At 41.7% G+C, this 20345-nt stretch overlaps 2 protein-coding genes across 2 annotated transcripts; one reads left to right on the top strand and one right to left on the bottom strand.

Moving 5' to 3' along the window:
* The first annotated feature begins 9827 nt into the window (after positions 1-9827).
* On the top strand, positions 9828-14463 carry nudcd2 (NudC domain containing 2). Its single transcript, XM_036524091.1, has 4 exons — positions 9828-10379; positions 12190-12238; positions 12392-12543; positions 12757-14463. The coding sequence occupies exons 1-4, from the start codon at positions 10191-10193 to the stop codon at positions 12835-12837; spliced, it is 471 nt and encodes a 156-aa protein (XP_036379984.1). The 5' UTR covers positions 9828-10190; the 3' UTR covers positions 12838-14463.
* Positions 14464-14542: 79 nt separating this feature from the next.
* Positions 14543-18610, bottom strand: ccng1 (cyclin G1). Its single transcript, XM_036524090.1, has 7 exons — positions 18412-18610; positions 16960-17223; positions 16363-16616; positions 15997-16075; positions 15548-15646; positions 15064-15276; positions 14543-14962 (listed from the first exon to the last, which is right to left on the bottom strand). The coding sequence occupies exons 2-6, from the start codon at positions 17221-17223 to the stop codon at positions 15085-15087; spliced, it is 888 nt and encodes a 295-aa protein (XP_036379983.1). The 5' UTR covers positions 18412-18610; the 3' UTR covers positions 14543-14962; positions 15064-15084.
* Positions 18611-20345: the final 1735 nt, after the last annotated feature.

Below are 20345 nucleotides of genomic sequence, written 5' to 3'. Positions count from 1 at the left end.
GAATCCTTCCTCCAACTGAATTACTGCAGCAGTTCAGAGCTTCTTTAGTTCCAGTTGTAGTCTAAGGGGGGGAAGTTCAGCTCTGGGCTAGCTGCACATCTGAGGCGCTGTTTGCAAGTCATCAAGGTAGTTCCATATTGCACAACATATCAGATGAGTTTTGACCGAAGTGCCCCTTTAAGCGCCCACATCATCCCCCACGGGGTGAAGGGTGGGCTTAATTAGGAACAGAGTTTGACACTTAGTCCTTGCCTCACAGCAGCTGATAAGTGAATTAGGCCCCTCCTGACGTTATTTCCTTAAAAGCCCAAGTCACGCGAAGGTGCCGCGAGCAGGACGAAGGAAGCATTTAAACCGAGAGTGACGTTGCCAGTTATCGTCGCTTTCATTTGACCTGTTGACGCATCTTGCTCCAGTGGCTCAACTAGGTGCTGGGGGGAGGCGGGTCACAGTTAGTGAAAAAAACATGAATTTTTCTCAGCATAAATCGCTCTACATTTTTTAAAGCAACAGGTTTTTTTAAATGTTTTTTACCATGGTGATGGCAGGTGTAGCAGCGTGTTCAGGCAGATCAGATAGCTCACTGCCTGTGGAACCCTATCTGATCACCGACGCCCGTCACGCCCACCCCTCACCCCAATTCGTAAGATAAACACGTTGCATCCGATTTTGGGGAAGAAAAAAAAACTCAAGCCTCACCCTGGACTGAGTGTTCTAAATGGAACTGCAGGCCTCTGTGCGATTTCTCAGCCAGGATGTTACAAAAGATAAATACCCCTGCGCATCGATCACAAGCTAAGTCATCAAGCATAACATTTCTAGCCTATCCACAGCTCTATTGGGGGCTGTCCATATAAGCCACACATTCTGTTCAGAGAGGTGTCAATGACACTGTCTCATGGATAAATGATCTGAGTCCATTTATGTGTGTGCGTGCGCATATGTGTGTGTATGTGTGTATGTGTGTGTGTGCGTGTGTGCGTGTAGGATGTGCATGTGTGTAGTGCTAGGGTCTACTCCTTCCCCTTCACATGAGAATAACTATATAAAAAATCTATCCAAACATTTTGATAGCAATAGTGTAAAAATGAATTCAATCAACCAAAGGGTGAAATAAAATGTATAAAATAAAAAAATCTTCCATATAACTGCAAAATCCTTTCAGTGGCCAGACAATCACCTCGGCACAACTGCAAATGGAAATCTAGCTCTGGATAAATACATTTTTCTGCTGATGAATACAGATTAGTGCACTGAATACAAAAAAAAACCAGCTCAGGGAAGCAGCCAAACAATATGACACCGCCACAAATAATCTTCCGGTGAAAAACTGTTTTGTAGATGAGCGGACACAATATTAGTTTTTTTTCCAGTATTATTTAGATTAGCATTTAGATGCATGCCCATACACGCAGGAAGCAGCCTATTGCAGCGGGTCACGCCGCTGCTTAACGGAAACCGTTCTAATGGGAAAGGACACTGAGGTATTTTGTCATTGGAAAGACTCCCTAGCTGCCTCTAAAAAATAACACTCCTTCTCAAAGACCACTTAGGGGGCTCTTTGTGACAAAAAAAATCCTTGAACGGAGAGCCATCAAGTCTGATGACGCACCAATTATGTTCCGCTTGATGGTTCCTGCGCGGTGACAATGGGGACCTGGAAGAGTTATGGCTTTCTGGGTGCTGTGAATAGTGAGTAGTTATGATTGCACAGTAGACAGGTGTCGGCCTGGCAAGCTGTCTGTTAGCAGGTTTTGTACTTTAAAAAAGTCTGTGTCATCACAGTAGCCCTGAAACAATGGCAGACACTTAACTAGTCACCTAGTATTGTGTCTGAAAAGTGGCTCCCCAGCAGTATCTTCTTTATAATAGTACAGCCAAGTGGCATTTTTTTAATGTTCATGATACACCACTCCATGCTAATTCAGCCTGCATGCAGCCTCCAGTGTTTATGAGTTTAACAAATGTGAACACTTACCTGGAGTCAAGGTAGTCCAGGCAGGGAACTACTTGGGTTGCCATAAACCGGTATGCTGCCTTACTCTCATTCCTGCTGCTTCATCCATAATCTAACACTTTGCAATGATATCTTCCAACAGGTACCTGTGGTGGTCTATTTAATCTTATCCTGCTGGTGAAATGCATGAGGCTTGCCATGCCTGCGGTTCTCTCCTCCAAACAAGCCCCTACCTGAGTTTTGGGTTCCCCTAATATGGAAGTCGCTGTCATTCTGCCTCCCTGTCCCTAGCCACCTGTCGGTCAAATGTACTGGGTGTTGTTGTGTCTCCTCTCAGATTGCCATCCTGATAGGCAGAGGCAAAGGCCAATGTTAGAGCTTGCTTAAACACACAGAAAATGTTTGCGTGTTGTGTAAACAGAGCCGAACTTATGCAGAAAGTGAAGCGTCTGTCACTCTGTGCTCTGAACATGCGGTGCCAAAGGCATCCATCAAGGACACTGGGAAATTGCATTCGGTCGACTGGTATAAGGTGGGAGCAGAAAGCGACGGGCAGCCATAGCTCACTTGTCATCTCCCATAATTCCAAGGATTTGGAGTGTCAGGTTACATTATTCACAGACACCCCAGCTGCGGTTAAATAAATAATCAAACAAATGGAAATAGGAAATGGGAGTTTGTACAGACTTGAAAGGCAATTTAGCCCATAACCTTGAATAATGTATGTTGAGCAGATTCCGTTTTTTTTTTTCCCCCCTCGCTCAGGTGTGGTGGAAAATGGCCGGGCGCTGGCTTGGCGTGGATCCCTCTCCTAACGACCACCAACCAGGACGGAGTGTAATAACATGCATTTGCATACCGCTCCACCAGGCGCCTCGACGGATCCCAGCGCTTGCTGCATAAAATGATTAATAACAATTCCAACCCCGTCAGGCATTCTCACAGCTCCGTAAAAAACATTTTCCAGCAGGTTTCAGAGCATCACAAGGGCATAGCGTGGATAAAGTTGAGCTGAATGGAAGCCCTTTCAAGTCATATGGATCCCTCTCCATCTCCACCACCACCACCAATGCCCCTCCCACCCCAAACCAATTTTCCTGATCTGACTGATTCATTATCAGCCTCTCATACACAATATTGTTTCATTTGGCCTCATCCTGTGAAGACATGGATCCAGCTTGATGAAAGTTCTGTTGTATTTGTGTAAGACAACACAGCATCAGGGTCTGGGGTGGGGGGCTCTATTGGCCATGTTAAGGTCTTGGGGATGAGGGTGACTGGTTGCACTGACTGTGTTCCTTACCGGCCTCTTCCCTACCGGCTTCATATACACACTATTGTTTGTTCATTCCTCGGTCTGTGAGTGTATCAACGCATTCAGCTGGATGGAAGCCCGTGGAAGCACAGGCGTTGGAGCCCAGCACCGGAGGCTGTAGCTGGGGCCGGGTGTCTTCACATACTGCTCATGCAGGTTCCTGTGGATGAAGGTGACGACAGCTGCATTATTCAAATCGGACCCCAGAGGTGTGCCGAGCTGGCTTTACCTGGCGGGGCCCCACGGGACACGGGGAGGAGACAGAGATGCAGCAGCGGAAATTTAACTGGAAGTCCCCTGGGGGCCTTCTCACGCGCCTGCAACCTTCCCGCATTTCACAAATCTCAGCGATGCCATCCACAGAGCACCTATAGCGAAACGCAATAAAGGCAGCAATATTGACTCCAGAACAAAAAAAAAACAATAACAAAAAACAAAAAAAAGTGTCCAGGAGAGAGCTCTCAGGATTCGGGGAGCTGACTTTTCGAAACATTACTACCTGGGAGGCAAGTATTGATCAGCCCCTTTTCGGTCTTGAGAGGCGGATCGGAGGATTAGCGCAGACGCGAGGGCCTCTGGGGACGGCAGCAGGAGGGAAAGCAGGCCTCGCTGCGGCGGGAGCTGGCAGGACAGCTTGTCCCCTGCAAAAGCGGGCTAAATGAGCCGCGCAGAGAGCATCCATTCAGACATCTGATCCTCCACGGTGCCGTAAACAATGTCAGTCACTGTGCCTGCGTCCAGACCACCATCATACGGCACTGTCACAAAAGAACACACACACACACACGCACACACAAAATCGTTCAGCTTTCACTGAGCCGTGTAAAGAGACCGCCGACGAGCGGGGTAGCGCCGCGCAAAACGCCTGCCCCCGTCGCTCCACATCCAGAGCTCGCATTTCAGAGGACGGGCATGAGAGTGGTTAAACGAGGCAGGTCACCCGTGGAACTCGCAGACAGTCGATCCCGAATCACCTTCCAGAGCAATTCAAGTTACAGTCTGTACGTGTGCACCTGCCATCAGTATATCTCTTCCTCCAGTACCAGGGGTTGCCAAAAAATGCCCACTCAGATTCTGCTGCATCAATATTCGACATAGGACTTCCCTTATTAAGTTGTAGTCACCTCTTAGAGAGGAACATAAACACTGAAAATGACATTCTGCAACTCTCTTCCAGCACCCAGGATGAGCAGGAGTTGACCATCTCGTTATAGAAAATACACAACGACACATACATAGAACTACATTACATATGTATTGTCTGTGGTGCTCTACTGTCTCTGACATTGATACTGTGGCTGACATAAGGGTGCTTAGGTAAATAAATCTGTGACCTAGCACCTAGCCAGCAGACTAAAAAAACAGTATTACAAACTCAATGTGTGGAATGAGACTGCAGTGGAACTGCAGACTCTCCTGGACTCTGCCGGAGGACAGGCGGTAGCACTCAACCTGTGTTGATGTGGAGTATAAATTATTTTCAAACTGAAGGGGGGGTCCTGCATAGAGGTCCTTAAAACAGAGCCAAAACCCTTCTGGCACTTCCCAGATGAGGGAAACAGCCCTGGCCTGTGGAACTCGGCGCTATTCGTCAAATTCCGTATTCCATATGGAATGCCATCCACTTTAATTTACACGAGGCTTTAGATTCTTTGAACCTTTCATTAATATTAATTTCCTTTCGCATTGCTTGGTGGTTTTTAAATGTTTAATTTAGTTCAGAGGCATTAAACAATAATGCCAGGACGCCTTTTTACTCTAAATGTACACAGACAACGCGAGTGCATTTCCGACGTGGGCCTCAAGATTCTGAATCCCCACCCCCCAACCCCTACCACTTTGCTTCTTCAGTTAATCAACATGCATCAACTGAGCACTTCCAGCTGGCTGGAGCTCAAGGTTAACATTAACGTTGAGGTTAAGGGGGAGGTTAACATATTGTCGGGCACTTTGCTTACAGTAAATGCCGGGCGCACACAGTACGAGCTGTGGATTTGCATTTTCCCGTCCTATTGTTTCTCTACTGATGCTTGCAAAAACCACCCTTCGCTCTCAGCCATTTACAGCACTTATTTGGCTAGCATACACCCTTATGCAAGGCAACTAACAGTTTTGCCATTTTGCTGAATATTTATTCATACAATTCCAACTAAGCAGAACGCCCCTGGGTACAACAGCGCAGCCCTCCTCTCAAGATCTGAGCCTGCATCTTTTCGCTGCTAAGCCCTTCCTTTACCACAGTGCCACTCTGGCAAGTAGCACTCTCAAGCAGAACAAACACACCCACAGAAACAATATTAGGTGCGCGCTTGAGATTACGTTACGAACATCTGGGTCCTGGATCTCCCTCTTCGCTTTGGCAACTGGCCTCTGTTTGCACGCAAAAGAGGGAGCGGAGGGTGTTCTCCACAGCCACAGAGAGCACAGAGTAAATCGCATTAGCGGTGCATGACTAGATGACTGACTTCACAGGACGCTGCGGAGGCCCGTAACATGATCTGACTCGGAGGCGCACCAAGAGCGCCCAGTTCCTCTTTCAGAGGGTCCACCATCGCAGAGCACACAGCACCTGCCAAACAGGGCAAGCATCAGACACGCGTCAAAAAAAATGACAGAGTTCCTCCTATCTATCCAGTGAAAATCAAGCGTTCAGCACCACTGAGACACTGCATGAAGTTTTCCCCCGTACATACACCAGGTAAGATTAACAGCACTGGCACCCAGAGCTCTGTTATTACAATTCTGAAGGCATCTTCATTTTTTTTAGCTGTGGGGTAAATGTGTCACAGCAGCGGCTCAAATTGCAGCAACAGAAACCAGCTGCATTTCAAAGAGAAATGCCACTTCTTTCCATCTCCAATGCTACTCCAGGAATGATAAAGAAAATTAACCACTAGAGAAAGAAGGGTAAACACAGTCACTCAGCACTGAGACACAGAGAGTCCATCATGGCATTAATAAGCACCTTCAGGCAGGTTTTCCTGTATGAATATTTCTATGGACAAGAAGACAAATCATGATGATGAGAGTGGCCTAATTGTGAGGTAAATGCAATGGCCTAACACTACCGCATCAAAAAAAAAACTACAATATCAAAAAATGTGTCTTTCAGGCTCGATATCATTCTTGGCTCTATAATACCTCTCCCACATGAGAACCTGGCATCCTTCTCTGACCTTCATAAGCACAAACATCATCTGAACAAACTTCCCTCAATGCAAACGGACTGATATCATGACTGCTGGCAAGAGCAATATAGCAGTCAGTGTAATGTTAGTAGTTCTTATTCAAAGGGCTTATGATACCAGCAGAGGATTCGTCATTATGATTTCTCACATGTAGTACTCCCACACATGTAATTTATGTTGAGTCGATCAAAAAATATATATATGGGAAGCTTGCATATGTCTGTTTTTATCTTTTATGGCAACCCATTCCTCCTGTTTCCAAGCAAACGAGAGGAGAGGGGGTGTGAGATATGTAAATTAACCAGGCTTTCGGCCTCAGGCGATCTACTTTGGAAAAACCCATGTGAAATATGTTGAAACAATTACATTATTATTAAAATATGTTGACGTGACGTCAAGTGCTCAAGTGACAGCAATGTCTTTGGTGGTTTTTTTTCCTTCAGGGAGGCATTTCAAAAACAGCTAAAAAAGAAAGATCTCTGGCCAACTGGGAATGCCGTGCATCTCCCAGCTGCAGCAGCAGCCTGGTTTCAGGCTCAGACGTGTAGTAAAAATCACCCATGGCTCTCCGGGTTTCTGCTCAAGAGGGAACATACGCTCCTCGTTCTAGGAAAGAAAAAAGTACTATGTGACTGAATCGAGTCAGTCTGACCTGTACTGTTACCTCTTTTGAATCAGGTACTGTGCTAATTCAGACATTCATCTATATTTCAGAATCTTCGAGTGTAATTATTTATACCTATCTGGAGAGACAAGGTAAGAGTGTCCTGACATAAACCACATTCTCATGGTTAATAACTGTGAACCTACCAGAGAGGCAGCACTTACCTTAAAAGCCATCTTCAGAACACTTAAGCAATTTCAGTATCTCCTTTATCTGCTCGCTTAGCACTTTAATGTCATGCACGCAGACTGCTCTGACAATTAAAGCTATTATTTTCTGTTTTACAAGTTCCACATCAATGCTTTCTAATATCAGCAGTTATCTTACACAGTGTATATGTTGAGGAGCGTTTTCAGTCAGGATCGTGAAGGCTGCCAGCAAAGTTTTTTTTTTTCCCTGAGACAATACTGCCCCCCACTGAGCACAGAATTGCAGAACCTATTAGCAGCGTGAGGTTGACTGTGCAGCTGCGGATACATTACCTTCTGCCTCTTACTTTTAAAGTGTCAGGGGGGCTGCGGTGCGGTATTTGAGCATTATGGACTCTTCCGGAGACAGGGCCTACAAATGTTTTATAATGCAGACCTCCATCTTAGAACCACATGGAATGCGATGAAGAAGAGAAACAGATTGCAGATTGATAAATTTAATAACTGTGTTTAAGAGAAAACTTCAATGCATCAAGGATAAACATCTTCCCTCTCCCTACTGACAATGATATGCCATACTATATTTTCTGGCAAGTATGATTAGCTAAGTGGAGATAAAGAGTGTAATATTTTGACAATGTTCTTTTTTCTTACAAAAGTGCTTGCTGAAGTCTGTGTGAATTTTTTTCTCTGGTCATTACCTTTAGATCACAGTGATGATTATCCTTGGGATTAAATTTGCTCTCAAGTTTGCCCGCATGCTGAGATACACTGCAAAACCTTTTAGAATACGAATACGTTAGACTGTACCCCTATCAAAATGAGACAAAGAACTGCGTTATGCTCAGAAGATTCCATGATGAAAGAGCGATCTAACTTGCAAATATAAATGCCAATGGCAGTACCAACCACATTTTATGGTTTCTGGCGCCCTCAAGTGGTAGCTTGACGGCACTACTCCACTACTGGATAAACAATTAACAACCCATTTCTCTCCGGGATAATTTATTTTTACTGGTCCAAATGAGAACAGTAAAGCAATGGGAATAACTGTTCAGAGGAGCCCCATTTAGTTTATTCCCATTCCAACAAATCCGAAAAACCTATACTGGAGATCTGAAGTATTCTAAAATCACAGGATTAATCTATTTTTGAACAGAGGAGGTCATTGGAAAGCAGAAAATTTGTTTTCAGTTACAGATCAGTAACTGACCAAAGATACAACCCATATACAGTACATGCCACCTTTTACGTTTTCTCCATGGAGCGGAAACAGAACCAAAAAAACAACATACAAGTCAAATGTATGTCAATATACCTATAAATCGAATGTATATTAATTTAGGCATACCCTTCTAAAATACAGTTTAGGCTGCAATATACTCAAAGATACATTTTATACATAGTTACATTTGTGTGCATAATGTGTTACGCATCAAGTATAGTTTTCTTTTGAAAATAAAATGGACACCATCTGCAGCTGCAGGTGGCTAGTTCATACCTTCAACAGATTTATGTACGTCAGATTTCCACCTGTTGCATGTTCAACAAAGAATTTAAACATAAGTTGCATATTCAAACAAGGGCTGATAAACACGATTTAAATGTCCCAAAACTAAATTTCATCGCAGATGAATATCATCGCAATAAGACTGTAAAATAAAATAACAAATTATCAGATTATGCTCCAGTCCTGTAAAAATTGGTTTTACTGGCGCTAACAGTAGCTATCGCATGTTGATATTGGAACACGGTGCCTACTAGGCCCTATTTCCATTAGGGTTGTTTTTTAATTTCTATGGGCAAAGGTAACAACATAAACAGCCTAAAAAGTGCCACTTCGAAAGCAGCATTCCACTTGGCAGAGCTGCCATATTCAACTGTACAACCTCTACAGGCCTGCTATACATTCTTGTCCACCTATGTTGACAAATGTATAGCAACTCACTTTCTTCCTCTGCTCGGCATGTAGATCAAGCAAATATTCCCGAGGGATCTGCCACAGCCTACCGGCGTCTGACGAGTTCTGGCTATAAAAGAAATCTCATGATTAATGATTTCAAATTACATCTACAAAGCTGAATCAAAAATAAAAACCCTTCGACCCTGTAGAGCAGGACTACACTATTCATCACAGAGGGGGCTGTTTTCTCGGATCAATGCATGCAGATTCAGTGCGGAGTGTTGAGACTATAGTTTGTGGATGAGCTGTCCGCGCGGTTAAAAACTCGGTGCATTTGCAGTCGTGCTATGCAATTCCGGCCTGGACAAATGAGTCTTAAATTAGTTACGACATTACAGAGGTGCTGTACAGAGTCAGTGCGAAACCCCGCGAACAAGATCACAGCAGTTAAGTTTTTTTCCAAGACATTTTCGCCACATAATTTTGACATTCATTCAGGACTACGCCTCCCGTTAAAAGGCTGGAGCATATAAACGTCTATGGAACAACTTTCTCCACTCAATCCGAAGGAGGGCGCACGACTTCCTCCGACGCAGTCGGCGCCTATACGTCATTGCGTCAGCACGTCCGTTTGCGTCAGATCACGTCAAAGGCGTGAAATCGATAATGTTACCCTACCGAAACTATTCGGTATAAATTACGCGTAATGCGTCTAATAACGTTAGGAAGTTTCACTCAGTGTGTCGTCAGATAACGCAGAACATTTTCAAACAATCTTATGTAGGCTTAATAGCGTTAGGTAAACAGATGGATGATATAGCTAGCTACCTATGATACCAATTAAGAATAAATTTCTCGCGGGTAGGTACCTAGTTAGTCTAATTACTCTTCTCAAGGTTGTTAGCACTTAGTGTCTTAACACTAACTAGCCAACATTAGCTACCGTTTTTAGCTAGCTATCTATTGACTTATTTAGCTACCGGGCTGTCCAGTAGCTAGCTAACTAAATCAGCAATGTCAGTCCATTTTGAGGAGAGAAGTGGGATTGTGCCCTGTCAGACATCATGGGGTGTGTGGTATCAGACGATGGAAGAAGTTTTTATCGAAGTGAATGTGCCGCAGGGAACGTCTGCCAAAGAGGTCAAGTGTGTCCTCGGCAGCAAAGAAATAGAGCTCTTCGTAAAAGGACGGGAAATACTGAAGGTAAGAAATCAAAGAACCGACAATAGGTGAGACGCTCGTTAGCTTGTTACCTAGCTCGAGAGTTGCCAAGAATGTAGTCAGCTCGCTACCTTTTTTGTCACCTTAACTTTCATTAAAGAGCGACATTTTGTGTCTGTTATGTGACTCAGTTTAACTTAAGTTTGCGAAATAGCAAAACTTACATTTTACATATTCTTTTACGTTTACATTGAGTTTAGATTCAATGGCTACTTTAGCTGCGACACCATGTGGATTCGGGAGGCCAGCTAGTTTACCACGACTGTCAATCTCCTAATTGAATATTTTAATTACTAACCTTGTGTGTTCTCAGGTCGTAACGTTCGCAGTAGTAGAGACCAAGTTAAAATGCAAAAATGCCGTTGTCTGTATTATATTAATGTCAACAAGTCCATCTTACGTTTTCCCGTTTGATACGTGTGATAGTAACATATTTAGCTGTAATTAGCCTCTGTTTATTTTGAATATAACGTAATTCACTATCATTTACTTTTACGTATTAGGTTTCAGCTATGACAAGACACAGATTTCTGACACGTTTATCACTAGAGTCTAACAGACAAATCCGAAAAGGAAATGGGCCCGTCAAGTACAGTTTTAAAAATGTAAACAGAGACTGATAGTCTACCTTGGCTGTATTAACAGCCAAAAGCATCACTTCATTTCTCCCAAAGATGTTACTGTGACCGGCTGTTGGTCTGTCTCCTCCTCCCTATACTGCCTTTGACACCAATTTTGCACCCTAATTTTGGGAGTGTAGTAAAAGTCTTCACACACTTGAACATATTTTCTCAAAATAAAACTTAATTTTCATTTTAAAAAATCAGTAGTGTACCATAATGTGTGGATCAGTGGTCATTGCCATCAATAGACACGTCCCTCAAAGGGATGGCGTTAGAATCATCACTAGAACTGCTGTATCTACATTTACTGCCAGAGACTGTTAAAAGCCAGTTGCTTAAAATCCAACAATTTTGGATTTTAAAGACAATCAGTCTGAAAAAATGTAGATGTTTTTATATCACTCAATTTGAAACGTATAAACCAGCTAAAGCAGTCTTTTTCAGTGATTGATTATGCATAATACACTGATAAACATTGTATATCATGGCGTTTTAAAAAATAAAAGTGGAAAATAGGGATTTCTAATTGTGTTGCACAAGTTTGTCCTCAGGATAGCCACCTGGCACAAATGTGTGACAACCTAGCATTTGCAGCAGCTTTCCATGCTGTTGGTCCACTATGTCACAGCTCTTTTTCTCTTTCTTTGTACTTCATCCTATCATAGGATTCATCTGTAAGTGTTGATTTCTCCACTTACACAATGACTACAACAAGCTAACATTTGCAGCTTCTCAGCTAACTTGGTATCTGATTTTGCCAGCTTAAATCTCTTGCTTTGGTAAACCTAAACACAGCAGGAAATGTTATGGCCCAGTGATACTTGCTCCAGTGTTTCATGTTACCTCCCTTAAATGGTAATTAACTTTAACAAATCAAAGTTATATTTTATATGCATACAATAATTAATACAATAATTACAAAATTTGTTGTGGCAGCTCCTTGACTGCACTTTTCCCTCTCTCCAGCTATGGTGACAGCTGCGTATTATGAGACAGCAGCTCATATTCTAAGTTAATGCATGCAGACACGGCTTTAATACCTTACTGGACTCCCCCGGTTCCCTAACAGCCACATCACACTGCTTTTTACATGATATGCTTTGCCCAGATTTGGGTTAAAAAAAAGCATTTACTTGTCTATTTTTTTATTTATTTTTTTTTAATTTCAGGGGAAATTATTTGGAACCACTGTTGCTGATGAAGGAACATGGACTCTCGGTGAGTGTGCCGTTACGGACAGTGAAGTACTTCTTGCTTAGAGTCGGGCTAGTTTATGTATATTTCACGGCCAATCGGTGATAAGCAGAAGCAGTCACAACGAACAGTGTGTGTTAGTGCATGAACACTTCTTCATGAGATCTGTCCAATCAGAGGACAAGAAGCTGATCCGGATTGTTCTGATGAAGTCAAACCGGGAGGCGGGGAATTGCTGGCAGTCTCTGCTGGAGGGGGAGTACTGCGCTAATGCTTGGGTCCAGGATCAGATGCAGAGGAAACTAACGCTGGAGAGGTTTCAGAGGGAGGTAAGATCCTCAACTTGTTAGCTCAACTTGCACGTTCGCACAGAAGTTAAGGATTTTCTTAAACGCTTGCATCAGTACATATTTGTCGTATTAGTGAGCAAAATGCCATAATATTGTCAGCGAACCTCCCTCACAAGGGCCATTACTAAAAAAATGTTTTCCCATAAAATTGAGTTTGTTTTGAAGGGGTGACTAACTAGAACTTTCTTACAGAATCCGGGATTTGACTTCAGCGGCGCAGAGATTTCTGGGAACTTTCATGGGGGTGGACCAGATTTTTCCAATTTAAAGTAAAAAAAATATATATAATATACAGTATACGGTATACATATACGGTATGTTCCTGAAAGGTGGTACACTGAGTATATGAGATGGCAAGCTGACACATTAAAGCCCAGATGTAAAGGCACTCATCCTTGACCATCTCCTGATGACTGTCATTTGGGGCAAAAAAAAGATCCAGTATTGAACACAGCCGGGAAACGCTTGAGCTGTTGGGATGTTATGCCATTTTTTTCCCACCGGGAATAGCAGAGATGTCCTTCAGTGGTACTGCTGATAAATATGAATGAGAAGCCTCAGCCTCATACTGGTTAAATATATCACAAGTACCTTCTAAGCCTCATTTCTTTAGGGATTTTAGATATGCCTTCTGGGGAAAAAATATGAGGCTGGATTAGTATTCAGTACTGTCTGAAATGAAGTCTTGTATGAAAAGGCTTACCTTCAGTAACAGGTTTATTTGAAGTAGACTGATCCATAACAAATTTATATTTTTGCAAAACAGTATCGGGATATTACCTGACCCATACCAGTGCATGCATTCGACATAACGCCAAGCTCAGGATTGTACTCAGAAAATTAAATTGTGATTTTAGCCACTTGAGAATGCGTGGATATTCTTAGGTCAAACTTGCCATCAGTTCCATTCTTTTTTGTTGGCAATGAGCTATTAAAATGCAAAGGAATATTTCATCTTTGTGTGAGTGAAGCCCTTTAACTGCACATTGTTCACATTTGTATAGATATTGGTTGTTAGACCAGAAATGGTAACCCAAATATAAATGTTTGCATATTGTTACACTGTCTGGGCATCTTGGATTTGTAATAAATGTTTTCTCAAATAACACACACGCTGCATTTCAATGTTTTATTGGAAGGTCAAACTTTAAAACATACATCAGATTGTGCTGTAGCAGGGGTTCCACAAAGCTTCCAATTCAGACAACACAATCACTTCATGTTAAAAATCAGAAAATTCATTTCAGATTTTTAACAGAAAGTATGAAAACTTTGGCACTTCTCAGACACATGAAATTAAAGGTATTACTACGATGTATTTATGAAAGCCAATTTTCACCACTGTGCACCCTCAATCCATGTTCACATTCACCTCCACAAATGGTGCCCAGTTCATAAGTTTTAATCATCCCAATTTTTTTGCAACATAGAAACCCAAGATTTCCAAAAAGGGAAGTCTGTATCCTATAAAATTAACAAATGTGTATGCTTCAATGTTTTAACCATCTGTAAAGGGTGTTAGTGTCTACATTACAGTATGCAGATTAAGGTTCGGTTTCTCTCTGATCCAAGACACCACAATCCACAACATTGTAACATTACCAAAACAAAGGGAGGAAAAAAAAAATAATAAAAAAGGTTTTCATGACCATGAGCAGGAGTGTGCATTCGGATAGTTCAGCTACCTAGGGTGGAAGTTAAGGGTTTTGGGCCCGATTTCTTGGTTGTGTTTTTTAAGCATTCACAAAACCCTTCTCCCTCCTCTTCCACATAGTGGACTGAGGACCTAGGTGGTTCAATACTTCATTGCTTTAAACCATCACCAGTGCCAAGAACTACTTCAGAATCATGGCGCCGATTAGAATGAGAATAGATACACAAGCCTCCAACCACTAAAGAAAATGCCTTCTCCCAGGGGACTCAGGATTGACCTTTTCTTTGTTATTGAAGGATTATAAATAGGCTTTTTTTAAAAAAAAAAAAACAGATCCCTGCCCATTCATAGTTTTTCTCACAATTTGTTTCTCAAACAAAAATGCTATTAGCTGTGTGAGGAAAAAGGCAAGACCAGTCATAATGAAAGTGCATTTACAGAAAGTTGAGGTAAGGATATGCAAAATTAGACTTACACATTGGGGGGGGGCATGGCTGACTTTTACACCTACTAGTTATTTGTATACCACCATATGCCAAATGACATCATGCATTTTAGTTTCAATTCATTAAGGAAAAAAAAAGAGCACCTCACTTCTCTGCTCCCTTAATTGAATTACGCCCTAAAGCTAAAGTCAAGACATTTCAGGCACATGTGGATTTTGTTTTTGCATTTGCCTTCAGCTACTGAGAACTTTTTTTGTTGTAGTTGGAAACTGGCTGCATTCTTCATTTCTGAAGTAACCTGGGGGATCAAAAAAAAAAAAATCATCACCATTACATTTGTCAGTTTGAAAGGGCAATATCAACAGTGTGGCAAACGTTCATTTAAAGTACAGCACTTACATCGTTTCTGTTTAAGAAACTTCAGCATGCAGCCTCTGGGATGGTGGGGAGATGAGCAACCTTATAGTAACTGTGTTTCAGCTGCCTCGCTGTCCGGCCAGAGATGATCCATCGCAGTTTGCGGTTGCTTGGTTTGGAGCATTTTGTTGAAGAATACTCGACCAGACACTTTGCCACCAGCTCTCTCACACAAACAAGGTCCCCACTTTTAATCTGAGAAAGCACAATGCACAAACTCAGAAAAGGGTTTTTGTACAAAATTAACATTCTCAGCAAATCACAATGACTAGCTTTCATATTGCAACTTAGGGAGAATTGTTAGTTACAGATTAAACTCTTCCATAAACCCCTTAAGTAATGAGTTGCGCAATGACCCTTGTTATTTTGGGCACACAGCTGACTATGTGAAAACGTTTCATTGGTCATATTCAGTTACCCAAGAGGCATGTTTTGTAACGCAACCCTTCCCTGTCAACTTGCTTACATTAGCTTGCAGCTGTAGAGTCTGCTGTGCTTCTGTCAGTTCACAGAGGCCTTGCTCCTGGATTTCCAGGGCCAGTATGGCCAGGGCAAGTAGAGAGGGCTGTAAACAAAAAACAAGCCAACAGTTTACAAACACAAGCAAGGAATCTGCCCTTTCAGTTCTGTGGCATTGGTCAACACAATGATTCCATTCTCTGGCTCACAATTACAATAGGACCCCCGTTAGCGTTCTAGAACAGTGCACAGTTCAGGTAGTAAGGGGAGTCCTACAACAAAAGTGGGCCTGTACAAACACAAAATGTACACTCTGCAGGAGCACTGAAGAATACAGCAGTGCGTCACTGTATCCATGTAACATCTGCAATTTATACTTAAGAGACTCCCTTAATTCCACTCCCTGACAGTCACCTTGATATACTTTTAAAGGTAAAATCTTCATAGCATACATACCTTTATTTTGGAGAAGCCAAAGCTGCAATGACAGGCTTTCAGTTGAGCCTCAAGCCTCTCAATGTTTAGATTCTTCTTCCTAGACAAGGGAAAAGACCACTTAGCATCATGGAAACAATATTTACATTATAGGACAGTATTGTTTGACATCTAACAAGGACAGGTTATGATTTAATTAACACTTCAAGCTAGATGTAAGCAGCTTCATTTGTTTGTGGGATAACTGTTCAAGCTCCAAGGAGGTCCTGTTGTTCATTTAAAAAAAAAAAAAAAAAACGCAACTATCTTAATGAATGGGTGCTGTCACCCTCTCCAGTCTGCAGAGTAAAGCTCAGCTTGGAAAGGTAAGACGCAGAGAGAGCTTACCCCTCCGCATCAGACTGCTGGAGAACCATCGCATGGAACAGCCGGAGGAAATGCAGTGCCGTGGGGGCGCGGACCTTCCAGTACAACTTCTCCAAGATGATCTTCTCCATCCGCATCATGTCTGACACCGTGAAGCGGTTCTGGCTTATTCTGATCAGGTCGTTGGCCAGAGGAACGTTCTTCTCTTCCTCGAGTGACTTCACAGCGATGTAGAAACAGCACAGTCCGACGCAGGACAAGTGCTTGGGCTGGATCTGAGGAAAAAAGGTCAAGACATTCACTTCTGTCAGCATGTTTCACACACAGGACTTGAAATAAGACAATACACAGAAACATCAACTTTGCATTCATTCATAGTCAAAACAAACTATGAATAGCAGCAGATCCTGTGCTGGAAATCAGCTTCTGCATTCCCTGCAGAATAAAGAACATATTTGGTTCCTGAAACCAACAGAGGATCTGATCGAATACAGTGAATGGGCCACGCTCATAAGGCATCTTTCATTGTGACACAAACGGGAACTGCCCATTTCAACGAACACCCCACTTTCGATTGAACAAACGCACACCTCAGCGATATGGAATTCACGTTCCTACCTTCATCGCAGCGAGAAATCGATCCAACAGGTTCACCGCAAGGGAGAAGGTCTCGGCACTGAAGCCGAAAAACCGCGTGAGTGAGAGCAGGTCTTTGACCTCGAAGTCCCGCAGTCTGGGCGTCATTCGCAAGCCGTTCTCCTGAGCCGACTCAATGATCCTCATCCCGCACAGTTTGGGCTGGTACCGGGTCTCCTGCTCCAGCAGAGTTTTCAACTGGACGGCGTAAGGCAAGCTTTCTGCTCCTGGCGCTGTGTCAATCATCTGTAAGGCGGGCGGCCAGTAACAAAATTCAAATTATAATTTATTTACATTTATTCATTTAGCAGACGCTTTGTCCAAAGCGACTTACAAGTGAGGCAGATAACACAAGCATGGAGTCAACAGTATTGAAGTGATGCATTACCAGGTTTCAATAGTTTCTTCCCTTTGTCAAGGTAAATGGAGTGTAGTGGTTGAGATTATATAGATAATATGTGTGTGTATTTTTTATAATTCATCGTCATTAATGAACATAAAATTTCACACTGTCAGTCATTTTAAAGGTCCTGAATGGGTTTACGACCGAGTGAAATAATATCGATATCGAATTTTCCGAATGGTAGGCATCGTGTTTTAACTCACTAATTACACCCGATAAATTAGTGGGAAATTACCCACCTAATGTGCTCACTGAATGAAATAATGGCTTGCGGTCCTACTGTCATTTCGGTCATAACTTTTTCGAAGTTAAGGTGCATCTCCATCATGAGAAAGGAGAAACGTTAGCCAGCTAGCTAGCGCAACATGTCTAGACATGTCTTCAGGCCATCGAGTCCCCGAGTCTTATAAACTTGCTGAAGAAGAGTTTCGGTTACAGTAACGTTATCACTCTAGTTAAATTATTTGGTTAGGCTACATTATAGCCAAAGCTTGTAATCCAAGTGCCAAAAACGTACTTCAGAAATTATTTACAATATCAGCATTTTGAGAAAAACCATGTGCGCTTAGGCGAGACACGGGCAGCACAGAGAACGCGCAGCTCCCGTGTCGTGCCTGGGCATGTTCTCAGCCATTGAAGTCAATGAAGCTCAGTTGGTAGCTAACGCTACGTACTTTCAACAATATTAATGACATTAATTACAGACGAAATCGACGTATTAACTACAAGCACTGTCAAATGTGAAAAATGAGTATGGTTTAATATTAACGTATATTGGTTATATTCCGCTATTTAAGAACGGCTGGCCAGGCATAAGTGTAGTCAGCTAACTAAACATCTGTCAATAGTCAACTCCGTCTATGTAGCGAACTACAATTATCGAAATGTTATTCGTAAAACAGCAGAATTTGGGCTGGCAGGCTAGACAGACCTACTGAAACAGCTCCCCAAGACGTCAGAAAAATACACGGCAGCTGTTTAAATAACTAAAAAGAATATGAGGTAGGTAGTTTGCTAATTAAAGAACTTACCTTGTTTTCCGTTCGTAAAAGCAAAATCAAAGACAAATGAAAATATCAGGAATATCTACAGGGCTTTGAAATAAAAAAATACGTTATACAGTAACTTAAAATGTACTTTTTCACATTTAACATGAAAAAAGAATTTTATCTAGTAACGGTTTAAGCAGACTTTCGATTTTCACCCAAGCACACCCCTCGCCCTTGGCTGAAAACGTAGAGTTAAGGGCGTCCCACCTTTAAGTAAGCACCAGATCCAATCCCAATGTGGGGGACGGAAAACCCACAACATGTAGATTTTTAATTGGACAAACGGCAGAAACTCAATCGCAATCATTGGCTTTCACGACGATGAGGCGGGACTAAGAGCAGATCACATGTTAGCCAAAATGGTTTTCTATTTTTTGCTGAATAATACCAGCATTGTGTAGTGTTTTGTGATTTATTTTTTTCTCATTTTCAGCTAGAGTAGAAAACATTTATACTCACATTGTCTCCATTGTCAGATCTCTTTTTCTTTAAAATAAAACGTTTTCATTTCAATGAATGTTTCGGTATGTACAGCATATTGCTGAAGATCACCATTAGTCGCCATTAGAAAATGTTAGTCAATTAACTACAGGAACCTATCGCAATCAATCAATTAATCTAACAAATCTATTGTAATTAATGTATATAAATAAGTGATTCACAGATTAATTGGTTCCATATAAGCAGCGGATTTAAGTTCCATATATAGAGGTAAGATTGTCCTTTATTTGTGGTCTTGAAAAGGTCTGTTCTGATCAACAAAGTATAAAATTATTATATGATTATCATCATTATAATCAGAATAAAATATAAAGGATAATAAGCAGTTGTTCAAAATGCTTTGTGCTTCCATGGTGCATTTGGATTTTGCATAGCAGTGTGTGGAAATGTTTTTACATTTCCTTATCTTCTACTGAGAACAGCCTTCAGGCTTATCCACTGTGATGGTATTTCTAGTCCGCATAATGCCTGAAGAAGATAAACCACAACATCAAGTAATACATCACTACAGCTTAACTGATCTAATTTCTGTGTATGATGAGGCATATGTGATATTTGTGGATGATGACTCAATTTTGACAGTGAAGTTTCCTTTACAGTTTAAAGGATAAGAATAATAATTTTAAAATCTCACAACTTTGAGCATAGAAATTGTAAATGCATTTATTGGAGACTCGAAGGTGATTACCTTACAATAGTCCAACATTACAACACACAGAATCCTAATAGGATGTCTTTGTCCTCTTACCAGGAATAATTTCAAGAACAGCAAGGCTCTCAGAGACAGATAGGTTCATCCAGGCGTTCCTGCCGTTTACACACCACTCCAGTGTGGACACTTCTGTATTTGCCTAGCAACATCTGACATCAGTGATGTCGGAGAGCAATAATAACATGAGATCATTTGTCTGTTGTTCTGCATTTAAAGCAAATTGTAATAAGACTCATCCATAAGCAGCAGGTTCACAATTGTGTGGCATTACCCATGTGCACATCTAATTACATTTACATTTATTCATTTTTACATTTATTCAACATAAATAACTTTATTCATAACACAGAGGTTGGGTTACATGAAATGATTGCTATTGTGACAAAGATGCTGGAGGTCAATTTTTAACTGACACAAAATGTTTTTGTTTTTTTTTTTTGTTTTTTTTTTTGTTTTTTTTAATTTATAACTAACTGGATGCAAAAAGATAGGGCCACCACACAGGCAATCAAGTAAAAGGAATCATTCACTAGTGAGTGAGCCTTCTTTAAACAAGCATTCTTGTTAGTCTTGCAAAAGTAAATAAATAAATAACAGGGACAGAATCATTTCACCAATAATGGTAAGGTCTCTGCCTTCCCTATTTGTTTCTTGCCATACACCACAGATGTGACCCTCATCTTGTAGTTAAGATCGTAAAAAG

This window comes from Megalops cyprinoides, chromosome 3 (genome assembly GCF_013368585.1).
Source record: "Megalops cyprinoides isolate fMegCyp1 chromosome 3, fMegCyp1.pri, whole genome shotgun sequence".
NCBI lineage: Eukaryota > Metazoa > Chordata > Actinopteri > Elopiformes > Megalopidae > Megalops > Megalops cyprinoides.
This window is presented reverse-complemented; position numbering and strand designations above follow the sequence as displayed.

Coding starts and splice junctions, on each gene's coding strand:
- ccng1 (XM_036524090.1), bottom strand. CDS start 17,223: ATGATTGACACAGCGCCAGGAGCAGAAAGCTTGCCTTACGCCGTCCAG. Junction 15,647..15,996: donor TTGGCTTCTCCAAAATAAAG/GTATGTATGCTA, acceptor TTTTGTTTACAG/CCCTCTCTACTTGCCCTGGC. Junction 15,277..15,547: donor CTCTACAGCTGCAAGCTAAT/GTAAGCAAGTTG, acceptor GTGCTTTCTCAG/ATTAAAAGTGGGGACCTTGT.
- nudcd2 (XM_036524091.1), top strand. CDS start 10,191: ATGTCAGTCCATTTTGAGGAGAGAAGTGGGATTGTGCCCTGTCAGACA. Junction 12,239..12,391: donor TGAAGGAACATGGACTCTCG/GTGAGTGTGCCG, acceptor CTGTCCAATCAG/AGGACAAGAAGCTGATCCGG. Junction 12,544..12,756: donor TGGAGAGGTTTCAGAGGGAG/GTAAGATCCTCA, acceptor ACTTTCTTACAG/AATCCGGGATTTGACTTCAG.